This window comes from Stegodyphus dumicola, chromosome 4 (assembly GCF_044657685.1).
Source record: "Stegodyphus dumicola isolate Sdum_Otavi_A_Nest chromosome 4, ASM4465768v1".
Classification (NCBI taxonomy): domain Eukaryota; kingdom Metazoa; phylum Arthropoda; class Arachnida; order Araneae; family Eresidae; genus Stegodyphus; species Stegodyphus dumicola.
Window position 1 is genome coordinate 41,739,565 of NC_140771.1, and position 15,018 is coordinate 41,754,582.

General features: G+C 31.3%; 1 protein-coding gene across 5 annotated transcripts in view; it reads left to right on the top strand.

Annotated features, from left to right (window-relative positions):
- The window catches only part of LOC118181920 (transient receptor potential cation channel subfamily M member-like 2), a 248,503-nt gene that overhangs the window by 172,511 nt on the left and 60,974 nt on the right, over nt 1–15,018 (top strand). For all 5 annotated transcript variants that reach the window (XM_085814764.1, XM_085814766.1, XM_085814765.1 and 2 more), the window contains 3 exons: nt 2,128–2,380; nt 12,737–12,830; nt 13,096–13,189. In XM_085814764.1, coding sequence (XP_085670890.1) covers nt 2,128–2,380; nt 12,737–12,830; nt 13,096–13,189 — 441 coding nt within the window. The remainder of the gene's footprint in view (nt 1–2,127; nt 2,381–12,736; nt 12,831–13,095; nt 13,190–15,018) is intronic.

Consider the following 15,018-nt stretch of genomic DNA (forward strand, 5'->3'; position numbering starts at 1 on the left):
GCATAACATGAAAATTAAATATTATTGTAGGGTTCCATAGAAACATTTATTGCTTTATATTGTAATATCTAGATTAATAGGAAAGGCTATCTTGCTGAAACGTCGTAGAAACTCTAATCCTTAATTTTTGCTTCATAAAAACACCTCAGTCATAGAATAAGTCAGGGATACGGGGTAATGTTTTTACAGAATACAAATTGAAGGCTTTATGGTTCATCCCTGCCCCAAATAACCCAAGAGGAAAATTAGGAGGATCTAAGCTTTGAATACGCTTCAGTTTTACAACTCTCTCATCTTGAATACTTAACAGATGGAAAACTAATAGGGGGGAGAAATGTTTTTGCTGGAGGCAAAAACCATTTTGAGACACCCTGAGTCTTGGAGGCAAGCCCGTTTTGAGGACAAAAGTGAAAACTTTTGTGAGACATTTTGGTCTGTTTTCGCCGTTATAGTGAAAACCGACAATGGGTTAAATGTGTAATCATCGCCAAGTGTAACGTCAACATAAAAAGTTACCATACTCCTTTATTATTCAATTACTAACATAAAAAAATTGTTTAGGCATTGCTACATGAGTCATTACTCAAGTTGTTATGTATTGATAAACATGCAGCGATGAAAGGTATAATAAATAATGATTCCTCAAGTTGGCATCAGATCAATGATGTATCTATGTGAAATGTTTCAGTTTGAGATGCTTGCCAAGCAATGTAATAAATAAATAAATAATGATTCGCCAGGTTGGCGTCAGATCAACGATGTATGCATGTGTAATGTTTTGGTTCGAGATGTTTGCCAAGCAGATACACAGCAACAGAACCAAATTACTGATTGTACAAATTTATGCTAAAATGATTGTTTCTTCAATAACAAAGTATTTTATTTAGCTTCGAACTGAAATTAAGAATCGAGACTCTCCAGAAGTTTTATTATGGTCGGAGGGGGGAATCAAATGTGCATGCATAAAGCCTACATCCAAAACGTTGTTTAGTCGTTTTGAGATCTGTATTTTAGATCATTCCAGATAATGCTCGCCCGAATTTTGGACTTTATACTGTATCTGCAAAAAAGGTAACATACTCGTGTATTTTTCAAAAATCATGCATGGATGAGTTTCTTTCTATTGCTTTTCCTCATGGAAATGTAGTACATTTGTGATGTGTACCGTTTATCATTGTAATTTTTCGATTTTGCACGATGAAAGGGCCAGTATTCTCAAACACACACCCAAAAAAAAATCTTAAAGGTTTCAGATTTTAAATTACGTCCAAAGGGGCATTTTTTAAACATTTTGTGTGTTACCTTTATTTATTAAATATCATGTTCTATGCACTCAAGCTATAAAATTCAGTTCAGCAGCAGTATCGCAAATTAATTTTAATATGAGCATATCTCTAGAATTTCTGATACAAAGTCTCGCGCACTGGAGATAAAAATGTTTTTTTGTACAGTGTGGCCATTGCTTGCTTTGAAATCTTTTAGTTTTTTAATCAAAAATTCATTGAAGTGTTACAAAATCTGAAATCGATAATAAAACAAATTTTAAATTCAAATTAGCGCTTCCACATGCCCATAATCTATGAAAGAGTACGTTATTCAAATTTTGATTGCTCTAGGTACCATAATTTTATCACAGTGTGAGAAGCATACATACATTTATTCAGATTCTTCATTATTTAATTTCTTTAAATATGAGACAGTGAGATAATATATAATGGCAACGATTAGAAAAGTGATACAACATTTAAATTTTTCAATGCAAAATGCCAAAACAAAATTAATAGTCCTTCAGGGTTGAACTAACAAGGACAATCTATCGAAAAAAATGTTGTTGTTTTTTTTTTTCCCCCTGTGGAAATAGAGCCAAAACTTTATTGATGCAGAATATGCTGTTTACATTTAAGAATTAGTAACTGAACTTCCAGATATTAATTAGTAACTACTTAAAGTTAATTCATTATTAAAAATGTATTTTGTCATTTAAAACCTTTTGTCGTTGAGAAAAATATCCTAATTTCTTAGAAAAATCTCATAATTTTTTAGTGTTGTAGAATAGCAAATATGGTTATGTTAGTGTTACATTTTCAAAATATGCATAATTTTAAAACATTTATATATTTTTTTCAGAGAATTTTCAGAAATGGCTGCTGGAGTACTTGATGCAAGTTATCAAGAGTCTTCTTGTCGAGCTTATGATGTTTTAAGTGAAGAAAGTTCAGAGTGGTCATATAAAACAGCTGTTGATATTGCAGCTAATGCAAAAAACCGTACATTTTTATCTCATCCTTGCTGCCAAAAATGGCTGTCCAATTTGTTTCTGGGAAATATCAGAATTAGAGATGTAACATGGGGAGTTATTACTTTTCCACAGTGGGTAAAGGTATATGAAACTTCATTTTAATATATTCTTAAAAAAAAAAAAAAATCAGTTTGTATGTTGTATGACATGAAATGTAAAGGTTGCTCTTTTAAGAGGAGGGTATACTAATGTAAATCATTTACTGTATATGTAAATCATTTACTGTGTTGTCATATATATGTATTTTGAATTACAGTATTTACATATTAATACATCCACCTTGGCACAATTTGGCAAATTTTTTACAGATGAAAAGGTAAAACTTAGTCATTGGATTGCGAGTTGGTGGTTTTTGCTACATTTTTAAAAAAGATTTCCAAACTATCAATATTTATTAATAAGTTGGAAACATTATCTATATATGAAAAGAAAACATATGTTAGCAATTCAAAATACAAATTTAAATAAAGATCATGTGATATATTTGAAAAAAAAAATAAAATACTTGCATTCTTCTGCAAAACTTTCTGAAATTTTTGTATGCTATTCTTTTCCTTAAGTACACAAGGATCTGTTTTCACTTAAAAAGCATCAGAGAATTGCAGAGTCTTTGCAACAACGACTATCTACTAAATGCATCTTTGCATTGTTTCCTTTAGAAAATCAGTGAGAAATAATCTGGGAAATTTTGTGGCAAAATTCTGTATTTACTGCAGAAATTTTAATGCAGTTTTTTTCATTGGTGGCAGATTTCACAAGCTCATAATGGAAAAATATCTCAATTTGTTTATAAAAATTGTTGGAACTTGGAATACAACAAAAAGAGCATGTGTGAAAATTAGCTTTATTGACTGAAAGATTATTATAAGCATGATTGCCCGAAGAATGGTTATGTGCATGGCTGCCAAAGTTTAGCATATTCTGAAAATTTCACAACTTCTACTAAGGTGATTGCAATAACATGCAAGTACCTGAAATATTTAAAATTTAATGCTAATTCAGAATATTTTCCAATAAGGCAATTAGTGCATTAAATAATGTATCTTCATGCATTTAAAACATAGCTTGTGATTTAGGGGTGAGCTTATTATTAAATATAATTTGAAATAATTGTGTTTAAGTCATCTTGATTATATTTTCTTAATATGTCATTAATGAGAAGTACAAAGTCCCTAATCCGGACATCCATTATCCGGAATGATCTATAATCCGGATAATAAAGCCACAAGCTTATGCATGCTTGTTTAATGCGCGCGTCTGCTATGCGGTAAATGCGCGTAAAGCATTTACCCATGCGCACTTCCGATAGTGAAGAAAGTGACAGAGAGGTTACTGAAAGCGAAAAAATTTCGATTGACAAGTTAGTCGGTATGCTCGACACAGCAATTACAGGACTTGAACAGGCCAGAGTGTCGCTGTGGTAAACAGATATAGTGAATTTTAAAGAGTGCATTTATTCTATTGTGGTTTCTGCGCTATCGACGAAGTAGATTTAATTTAATCCAATAAGTTTAAATGAAATGCAAGAAAAAAAATGGGTATAATTTAATATTCCGTACAAGGAAGTCATATGGTGCACACATCAGATTCTTTTTTCTTCCAAAGATAAATGTTTTGCATCTAAAACTGGCCTTAGAAATATTTCCCTCCTTTCACCAGCTGTGAAGACTAAACCAAATACTTGGATTTTTCTTGTATTCCTTAGTCTCTCATCTGAAATTAACAAAGACCTAAAGAATAAAAGTATGCTTTCAAATCAGCAGTTTTTCCATTGCACTAAGAAGTGAACTTCAATTTCAAGTGAACTTCAATTTTCTGTACTTTTAAGCGAGCTTTCCCTTTGTGTTATCACAGTCCCTTTGTTAAGATGGTGTGATGGCTTCACGGTTCAATATGGCACCATTAAAAAAATGAAACAAACATTTATTTAAATTAACGTTCAAAGAATAACGGTAAACTCGGAGCAGTACCTCGCTCCTACAGCATAAGGAAATCTACAACCTTCCTCCTCTGAGGCTAACATCCCACTGCCATCTCTCTCACTTGCTGGGCTTTGGCAGGCAGCTGATTGGCTCACTGCAGCCAGATGCATGACACCCCCGGTAAGATTGTGCTATGCCAAAGCGAAGCAGAATCTGAAAACTGAACCAGCAAATGAGTTCACAAACTTAAATTGTATACTCCACAAACCCAATGTTTAATAATTAATACACTTATTAATATTTAAATCCTCTCACATTGAAATAAACAATTAAGCACTGAAATGACATATATATATGTTACAGTGAAACACCGAAATCTGGAGATTGTCGACTTTCGCCGGTAAATGTCAACATTCACATAGTCTCTTGGTGTATGTCCGAAATATTTTCCCAAATACTCTTATTTCTGACTTACACTAGTCAATGTCGACATTCACCATGTACTAATGGTGAATGTTGAACATATGACAATATTATATTTTCTTCTCCGTAATTCAGTCACGAATAAACGCACTTGAGACTTGAAATAAGAACACGAGAACCTAAAACACACAATACATTCAAAATGAGAAAATAAAATAACAGTAATAAAAAACTTACTAAATTATGTTATTTGAATCTTATTTATTGCAACAACTTAAACTATTATGGCACTTTATGACCTCTTTTTTTGACTTACACCAGAGCATATCTGTGATTGTCGACATACACCGGTGAGGGTCCAAGTGTACAAGAATGTAGTGCAATATTCGATCTTTCACCAATGTATTTGGTGAATGTTAGCATTCTCTGGTGAAAGTCGATATTCTCCAATTTCGGTCTTTCACTTTCACGGTAACATATACACTTTTACAAATGTAATACCAATATTTGCCTAGTATCTCATTATATATACATTTTTTCTTAACCAAATTAGTTCAAAATATATGAACATGTATACATGACGTAATAACATACTTTGAAATAAGTGCAATAAACATTCATCTCACAGCAGATGAACAGATGGCTTGATACAATACTGGAGTTCTGTAATAAAACATATATGCAATACTATTTCAAAACACAATATTATAATGCAACATTAAATGAAACCAGTAATTTGTTTTTCAAAACAGATGGAAAGTAGCTCTCGTACAATTCCGAAACAAAAGAAAAATAACTAATGCAAAGTTTTAAACATGTTAGTTCATACTTAGTTCACACCTCTTTCATTCACCAACTAGTCTTGAAAGACTGCATTTTTTAACTGTGCACCAGGGCAATGAGAAATATGAATATTGCAATGCTGAAGTGCCATTGCCCATCTCTTCAATTTGGCTGAATGCGGTGCCGACTTATGCAAATATAATAATGGATTATGGTGTGTGATCAGCTCGATATTCGCTCCAAACACCCAACACTCAAACTTTTTTAAGGACCACACAACGGCATAAGCCTTGCGTTCAATAGTTGACCAGTTCTACTGAGTTTTCGAAAGTTTTTGACTGGCAAAGCTGATAGGATGCAAACTGCCTTTGCTGTCTCGTTGTGTCAAGCAAGCACCAATACCATATGAACTTGTCACCTCAACCTAGTTCAGTTTCATGTATCAAATCTCGGAGAAGGCGTGAATGTCATATTCTTTCTGGCATGTAGGCATTTGAATTCTGTTGAAGCAAAAGTTTCCTAGAGCAGGTTCCGGTTAGCATCATACTGTATGGTGTAAGATTTTTCTATTTCTGGAGTGTACAGTTTAGGTGCTTCACACAGTCGACGTTTCAGTTCTTGAAATGCTGATTCCTCAACATCAGTTCGGAATTATCTCAGGAATTTTCTTTTTCGTAAGCTCCGTCAATAGGCGAGCTATTTCTGCATAATTCTTTATGTAATCACAATAATAGTTGAATAAGCCTAATGCACTCTTTAGAGCAGTCTTCGTTTTAGGACTTTTTATAATTTCGATGGCTTGTAATTTTTCAGGATCAGGTTGATGTCTTCCAGCTCCTATTATATATCCTAAATACTTTACCTCCGAACGTGCAAAAACACATTTCTTTACGTTCACTGTAAATCTGAGATCACTTAATGTAGTTAGCACAGCATCTAAATGTTTGAGATGCGAATTCCAATCTGGTGAAAAGACAGCAATATCATCAATATAGGCTTTGCAAAAATCACTATGTTTTCTTAAGGCATCATTCATCACTCGCTGAAAAGTAGAAGCTGCATTTTTTAATACGAAAGGCATCACTTTCCAACGGTATTGGGAACGATGTGTCTTGAATGATGTTAAATCACGACTTTCTTCTTCTAAAGGTATTTCCCAGTAACCTTTCAAAACATCTAAACAAGTGCTAATATTCGCGTGTCCAATTTTATTGATTAGATCAGTCATATTCTCCATTGGAAAATCAACAGGCTTGGTTACTTGATTCAACAATCTGAAATCAATACATAAATGCATACTTTCATCTTTCTTGGCAACACATGCAACTGGGTATGCTATTTCAGCTTCACTTGACTCACTAAGGCCCAAGCTAATTCCTCGATCTGTTTATTTACTTTAGGTTTCAAAGATTCTGGGATCTTATAGATATATGGTTTTTTTCTTTCAGCTCCAGGTAACAACCGAATTCTATGTTCACCAACGTTGGCTATTTGGATCTCACCATAAAATAACCCGATGTGCTTGAGTAAAAGCTCGTGTAATTTCTTTTGTTTGCTACCCTCTAAATGATTAATATCCTCCTGGATGTCCCTTTTAGTTGCAGAGCAATCCACTTTATTTGGAGTTGGGTAAATTTCCCCAAACTCAGAATCATCTTCAAATATCACTCCCGTAGTTTGTGCTCAAACATAAAATTTTCTTATTTTGTTTATATGAACATGCCGCACACTTCCATCGGGTAATTTAACCTTATAAGAATGAGGATTTACTCTTTCAACAATTTCACCTGGACCTGTCCACCTAGCATATAGCTTGTTGCTAAAGTCTGGTATAAGTAAATATACTAGATCACCATTTTTAAATTCTTTCATACTTTTGCGACGGTTAAAATAATATGGGTAAGCTTCTTGTTTTTCCGCGGCAGATAAAGAAGCGAGCTCAGATTCTTTCTCTAAATTTATCTTTAATTCTTGTAGATAATCAACTGGTGAATTACTGAGATTAAGAGGTAATGGTATTTCACCTGACCATGATGATTTTAACACAGCTAAGGGACCTCTTGCTTCACGACCATACATAAGCATAAATGGAGATACACCTGTAGTGCAATTTGGAACTTCACGATACGCAAAAAGTAAATAAGGTATGTGCTTGTCCCAATTAACAGGATCTGTGCGAATTACGTGATGTAACATTTGTTTAAATACCCGATTCCATTTTTCCACTGAGCCGTTTGATGCTGGGTAACCAGGCGTCGAAAAACGAGGATGAGTTTCTAATCTTTTTTCGAATTCTTGAGTTAATTGTGAGGTAAAATTAGTGCCTTGATCACTACAAATTATTTCTGGAATACCGGTTCTCATAAAAATATCTAAAAGAGCATCACAAGTAGCTTTAGCGAAAAGACTTTTTAAAGGTATAACTTCTGGCCATTTTGAGTGATTATCTATCAAACACAAACAATATTTATGTTTCCTTCCTGAGGGCGGTGAAATTTCACCAATAATATCTATATTTATGGTATGAAAGGGATATGGCACGCGAACAATAGGAGTAATCGAAATTTTTAATTGACATCTTTCGCATCTTCTACAATAATTTTCTACATCTTTGGATATGTTCGGCCAATAAAATGAAAGCTTAATTCTTTCTTTAGTTTTCCTCATACCTAAATGATTTCCAAATATGGAATCATGAGCTAATTGAAGGACTTTATTTTGATAATTCTCGGGCAAAACTAACTGTTGTATGTTTTCTCCACAAATTTTTTCTTTATGAAATAATAATTCGTCCTGTAAAAAGAAATTATTGTTCCCTAATTCTGCATCCTTAAAAGAATTTAATAATGTTTGGCAGTTTCTCTAATCGACCTTAAATTTATTCAATTCCGAATAACTGTTTAGTCTTTTATTCTGATTCACAACTGAGCTATAAAAAAGATTTACATTTGACAGTTCAATGGCACCAATCTTAGGTTGTTTTTGTATATGAGTTTCCGGTTTCATCTCAGGGAAGACTGTTGATTCATTCTCATCTTCAAATATGCTATCCCATACAACTGGTGTAATTAAACATTAAACTTATCTGTCAACGCGAAAAGTGCTTCTGCGCACGAATATAGACAACTTTTTGGTTTTTTGTGATAAATGGGAATAGTTGCTAACTTTGCCTGTATGACGTCACTAAATGCAGAACTTAATGATTTTACCCTTACTTTCTATTTTGAAATCAAGAATTAATGTAGTGTTCAAAATTGGTATTTCCATACCTGAATCTTTTATAGCTTCTACTTACTTCCCTGCAATGTAAATAGTAATCTTTTCCAAGGAATAAAAATTAAGTTTTCCGTCGGAACACTCGCGTTTTTGTAAATGTTTAGAATTTACATTTGTAACAATCGCATTGTTCTTCGGTTTACTTGAAGTGTTAACTTTCGGTTTGACCGGAAAATTATCGTTCTGTTTATTGGACCTCTCAAATTTATTTTGCCTGTTCGAGCAATCCTTAGCCAAATGTAAATTGCTACTACACACGTAATATTCTCGCGGTTTGAACGAATGTTTCTGCTCATTTACCACTGAATCTTTTCTTAGCGCTGGTGGAATATATTTAAAGATTTTGTTGCATAAATCACGAAAATTAATGCGTTTTTCACTTCTTATGTCGTCAAAAGATTTACCTTTTGTGATGAAATAAGTGTCGCATTCCTTCGCTAGTTCTTCTGGACGTAGCCAACTTTAAAATCATTGACATTTCTACTTTTACAATAATGGATCCAACATGATCTTAAACGAGAGGCGAACTGCTAATGAGTTCCCCCCTCAACCTTTGAGCTTGGCGAAAATTTTATAAACATATAATTGGCGATGGTTCATAATCCTTAAGGATTAAAGATTTAATTTTTTCGTAATCTTTCAAATCATCATCTTTAATATATACTAGAATATTAGAAGATTTATCACCTATCAGTTTAAGTAAAATTTCAGACTTGAACTCATTTGGTATGTTCTTATGCTTAAAAGCCCTTTCTATTGAATCAAAAAATAAGTTCCATGCTTCACCCTTTTTAGGTACAGAAAGCGATAATGCCTGCACAGCTTTCAAAAGCTTGTCTAATGAAAGTGTATTTTCTATGTTGTTACTAGATTCGTTGTTACTTTCAATTTGCATCAAACGTAGTTTCGCAATTTCTTCTTTTTCCTTTCTTTAACCGTAGTATTAAGAAATTCAATAACAAAATCTATATCTTTCAAATATTCTTTAGAACTTAAAAGCTTATCTTTTAATTCTATGACTTTTAAACTAGAATCGGCTTCTTTACCGAGTTCCTTCAACACCGAAATCAAATCACTTTTAATTACTCCCTTTAACATATTTATAAGAAATTTTCCTTAAAATTCAGCGCGCATTAACTGAAAGTTGATCTGTCAGTGCTATCCTTATCTTCACGGCAGATGTTTTTATTTCATTCAGCTTATAATTCCTTACTAAATGTAGTATTTCATCTCGATGTACTCCATTTTTGATATGATTAAAATCAAATTCCTCGTCATTATAAATATCACGAATACACATCAAATAGTTTTCTGGTTGCAATTTTCTAATTTTGAGTACGCATAATGTATGCTTGAAAGAAATGTTTAATAAAGTAAACAAATATTAAGCTCTTTTTTTTTTTTTTTTTTTTTGTAAATTTTGATACCCTTTAGATCATAATTGCTCTTTATTTCATAAATTACGGTTTCATATTTTTAATTTTATAATTTCTGCATGCCATCTTACCAGATTTAAACTGATGATCTATAATCCGGAATTGCCGAAGTCCCGACGAGTCCTTAATAAAGACTTTTGACTGTATTTGATTACAGCAAAGCACAGGTAGGCTATCTGCCTAAAGAAAAGGATGATTCCTTAATGGAGAACTTTCTAAGGTAAATCGGCTCATGTTAAAAGTTACACATGGGGAAAACCATGAAAACGCCCATGCAGCCAGCCCATTTGCTGGGATTTGAACCCCGGACCGAACTACCAGTGTTCGGTAACTTCACCACTCGACTGCTGAAGGGCCTCCATTTTCTAGGATATCCTTGGTCAAAATAAGAATGAAATTATGCCAATCTTAATTAATCAGTTTAGTTCTGAGAATATAATTTCTGCAAGCTGTATTTCAAAAATGAAACTGTTTGAACATAAAATATATCAGGGTTCGTACGTTCTTTAAAAGTCCAATTCGTCGTTTTCGAATTTTTTTTAATTTATTATTTATTCATTTTATAGGCCATACATTTAGGTTTCCAAAAATGCTTTATTTTTGTTTTTACGATAACTAAAAACAAAGTTATAGTATAAATAATAAACCGGAAATGAATTTTTGGATGCCGAAAGTTGGCATTTAAATGGTCATAAAAATGTAATCAATAAATTTAAACAAATATTTTCTAATTATTAAACAAAATAAAAGCTATAAAAGCAACATATCTTTCACTGTGTGACACTTTGCTGATAAAATGCCTAGATGGGAAGACTCAAAACAATAAGGAGTGTTTTAATAACCTTTTGAGGACTAGTAATAGCTGTGCTTGATGAAATTTCTAGAAATTTCATAGTAAGAGCCATGAAGCAACGATCTTTTGCACTTAAGTATATATTTACCTTGCTAAGGAATACTGAAGCCTATATTTACCTAGCTCTTCTAGGCTTCTTTTATCTTTATTCCTAATGTTTGTTCAATTTTTATTGTAGGTTCATAAATTTGATAACAATTCACTGTGAATTTAGTGAGGATTGACTTTTTATGTTTTAATTATGAAAAAGACTTCACAGATGGTAGATATATTTACTTATGAAGCCACTTTACTACCACAAAAAGGCAAACATGACCAGTGACAAAAATAAGAAATAGCTGCACATTGGACATTTTTAGTGCTGCATATGGGTGATCCAACTAAGAAATAATAATTACTTATTTTCCCACAATCCATATTTTCTTAACATATATCAAAAAAAAAAATTGTTAAAAACATAGACAAGTGGTGTTCAAATATTAAAGTAAAAGTATTTTTAACAATTAGTTATAAAAAATGAGGAACTAGAAACATATTAAAAATTAAATTTTAATTAATAAAAGGAAATTAAAATTTAGTAAATATCAAATATGGAAGTCATGTACTTTATACCATTTTTATTTCTTGTAATATAATTTCAGGATACTTACTTTACCCATACATTTTGAAATTTAAATAAAAAAATTTTAAAACGTTAAAAAAAATAATAAATTTAAAACATAATAAGCTAATAATTCTTTAATATAGAAATAAGGTTTCCTTTTGGTTATAGCTTAAATAGTATCTATTATTTTTAACCAAAAACCTTTTTAATATTTAGGTTTCTGTATTGTTTTTCTTTATTACTGAGGTTAGTTTTAGTATAAGGACATTTTAAGATATGCAAAATGGTTGCTGTTTGTCTTAGAATTATCTGTAGTGTTCGGTAGTTATAAGCATAATTTTTTATTAATTGTCTTATATTTATAAATATTTATTATCATTAGTATAAGCATTAATGCCATCCTGATATAGACTGACTGCCAGGCTTGATGTTAAGGAAATAGGTTTAATTCCTTGGTAAGACTTCACTATTTGTGTTTCTGCTCTCTCTATCCCTTGGTACAATTTAGTCTACTGTTAGTACTACCTGAAGGTCATTTAAACATCTATGATGAGATGTTTAAATGACCTTCAGGTAGTACTAACAGTATATCATGAAACTTCATAGGGTGTATAGTTTCTTTTGATATTAAATGGTGTGGGAGAATCTGAAACAAAAATACTGAAGCTCAAATGAACAGGCACTTGATTACACTGTGTTAGGAACTACCAAATCTGTCAAAATTCAAGGAACATTGCTTGACTTCTGTGCATTCTAGGTTAAATTAAGTATTGTTCCTAAGCATAAAATTGTAAAATGACAATATCTTATTGATCTCTTAATAAGCTCAATATCTTATTTCTAGATGTGTAATGCTGGCTTTGATTCAAAAAAGAATTAAACTGCATTTGCACATTTTGATAAATTTTTCAAAATATTTATCACAAACTATATTTAAGAATGAAAGAGTGATCGTTCCAGTTATGGACAAAATAATAAACTTTAAAACCTTTATCATATATTATTGCATGTATGCTTAAGAAAAGTTACTGTTTGATACATCAAGAAAATTTTTTAATAGTAATGATTAAGGTTTTATAAATTATTACCTCTGTTTTATTTCTGTATTCTGATTAATTCAAATTGTGTTATATTTTTTAGATAGTGTTGTGTGCTTTTTTGATTTTCCCAATGTACATTTGGATCCGTTTTAAAACAGAGGCTATTCATTCATGGGATTTGAATGTTACATCAGGTAACTTTTGGCATTTTTTCTCATAATTTCGGAATGTGTATTATTTTAAATTTAGATAAATTTTTATTATGTTCTGTTCAATTTTAAGTAACTGAAAGATTTTTACAGTCACACTTTAAGTTATTTCAGCATTTTTATTATCATTAAGAATGTACTTTAATCAAATAAATGAATTTAAGACCTGAATTGTATTTTTTACTAATAAAGTTTATGTTAATGCATATTTTTAATTATATCTGCATTTCCCCCCTCTTTTTCTCTTTAGATATTGAGTCTGATGAGGAAAAAGATGAGAGAGATGGAGAGGATGAAATACTTATACATGAAACAATTCATGATAAAGAAGTGGATTTTGCTCAGTAAGTTTGTTAATTCTTTTCCTTTATTACTTACTCTAAAATTCATTAAAATAACTGAAGCAATTTATGCAGCTATAATAGTTTAAAGTTATGAATTTTACTTTTCTGATATGTGTGGTGTAGTTATTTCACCACATAAAAATGGACCCTCAAAAAGTGCATTTATTGTGAAAAGAGCCATTGAATTTTTTGTTTGTTTGTTTATTTTTGAAAACTTATTAATGTCTGAAATTTAAAACTATGATAATTTTCATTGTTCTAAATGGAATTTTTAAAAGGTCTAAAGAAAGTACAGAAATTTACATAAATCTTCAATTTAAGTATTAATCCATTAATTTTAAATATTAATAATAGTCTTTTCAATATCAACAAATCAAACATCCCTCTGGAACACTGAAGGCTTATCTTAATTAAATTTTGATAAATATATGGTAGCTAGGTATTACAGATTGTATCTTCTAAATCCTTTTAAGGCCTTTCTTAAAAATAAAAAATAATAGAAAACAGAAATTTATTCCCAAAGAAACATAAACACAAAAATATTTCTTACATATGTTTACTGTTTTCTTTGGGGTGATATTGTTGTGATATCAAAGGCATCTTTAAAAGCTTCCCAGAACTTTAAATTTTCTTAGTTTCATTTTAAACATGGAAACTAAAATATCTGCTTTTTTCATTAAATCATTAATAGTTGATGCTGCAGTCCTATAATATATACACATAGTGTTTTTATAGGTTCTTTAAGCGTGGATAATTTTTTGTTCTGGTATTAAAACAATATTCTGTGCTTCTTAGTCATTTAATTGGATGTTTTGAAGGATGTCATGAAAGTGTATAATATGGCTGAATGTAAAATTTTAAATTACTGAAATATTTGATTGCATGATGAATGCGTTTTTAATCTTCAATGCTTCTAATGATGCTACCATACTGGCAAATCCATAAACTCAAAATGAGCTAATCATTGGATTATTGAACTATGTTAAAGAATACCAGCTCTCTTGTGTTGGATGCTGTGGTAGACTTAAAAAATCTGAAAAGTCCTTTGATTATCTTACAAGATATTCAGATCAAAAAGTATAATTTCATCTTATAAGAATTCCTAATTTAAGATTAGGTATTTCCTCCAAGTATTGTGTTGTTCTGAGCTACTAGTTTGTTTATATCTGTTTAAATGATGACTTCAGATAAACAGGAAAAGATTAACAATTTATTACAAAAATTAACTATGTACAGGACAATACCTCAAACAGAACGTAGCTATTAAACAATTCCTTCTTAGCACATAAAACGCATCATCAGTTGCCTTTCTTACTGTTAATTACACTTGCCAGGTAAAATCTCAAAATTTAGCATTAGCTGAATCTCCCAGCTAAATAGCAACTAACAGCAACAATTAACCCGGGCATTCTGAACCTTATCTATGGTGTAACACAAGCTTGGGTCTGGTGGCACACAAGATTCTGAAAGTTCTGTGAATATTCAATAGCCATGACTTATGCAGAAGGCAATTGCTTATGTCTCACATTTTGCTTAGGCTATTTTTATAGTTTAAATGTTACTGTATTCAAAACTGAAAGATCAACAATTCCATATAAGAAACAAACACTTCTAAAAAAAGGGGGGAGTCACAAATGAAAAATAAACACATGAGCAACTGCATAAATCAATGCATGTTATTACAACAGTGTAATAAAAAAAAGATTTGAATACTTACAGATATACATAACAATATGGTCAAAAGTGACATACGTACATATTTAATTGTAAAATCCTAAAAGGCAAATTTAAATGAAGGTGCAGATTCAAAAAAAGGATGCTAAACACAA